Source organism: Apaloderma vittatum, unplaced genomic scaffold (assembly GCF_000703405.1).
Source record: "Apaloderma vittatum isolate BGI_N311 unplaced genomic scaffold, ASM70340v1 scaffold36657, whole genome shotgun sequence".
Classification (NCBI taxonomy): Eukaryota; Metazoa; Chordata; class Aves; order Trogoniformes; family Trogonidae; genus Apaloderma; species Apaloderma vittatum.
Window position 1 is genome coordinate 2571 of NW_009725198.1, and position 598 is coordinate 3168.

At 62.5% G+C, this 598-nt stretch overlaps 1 protein-coding gene across 1 annotated transcript in view; it reads left to right on the top strand.

Annotated features, from left to right (window-relative positions):
* The window catches only part of LOC104276473 (obscurin-like protein 1), a gene marked incomplete at its 3' end in the record, with an annotated part of 2385 nt that extends 1796 nt beyond the window's left edge, over window positions 1–589 (top strand). The window contains exons 4-5 of the mRNA XM_009872798.1: window positions 25–151; window positions 324–589. Of these exons, the coding sequence (XP_009871100.1) occupies window positions 25–151; window positions 324–589 (393 nt within the window). The remainder of the gene's footprint in view (window positions 1–24; window positions 152–323) is intronic.
* Window positions 590–598: the final 9 nt, after the last annotated feature.

Below are 598 nucleotides of genomic sequence, written 5' to 3' on the forward strand. Positions count from 1 at the left end.
GGGGAGCTCCACCCCAGCCACAAGTATGTGATGGAGGAGCGAGGAGTGGTGCGGCGCCTGACCATCCGCGATGCCCGCACTGATGACGACGGCATCTACCTCTGCCAGATGAAGGACAAGGGGCGCAGCATCGCTGAGGTCTCCGTACGAGGTGGGGGGGTCAGGTCTCCGGCGGTACAGCTTTGCCTTCCTACCCGCTTCCTCGCTAGGCTCCCCACTGCATCTGCCTTCCCACAGTTTGGCCTCTTGGACCTTCTGCTGCCCCCCCTCAACCTCCAGCCCGCCCTTGCTCTCCAGCAGCTCTCATGAATCTCGTCCTGTAGGGGTGATCACGAAGCGGCTGCCGCGGGATGTGATGGAAGGGGAGAATGCTGTTTTCTGCGTGGAGACACAGGAGGCAGCAGAGGGGGTCTGCTGGAGCCGGGACGAGCTGCAGCTGCGGGAGTCCCCCCGCACCGTGCTGAAGAGTTTTGGCAGAACACACCTCCTGGTGCTGGTGCACGTCACACGCCAGGATGCAGGAATCATCTCCTTCACTGTCGGCGAGTCACAGACATCCTCCCAGCTCCGGGTCAAGTGTAAGCACCAGGCTCAGAGG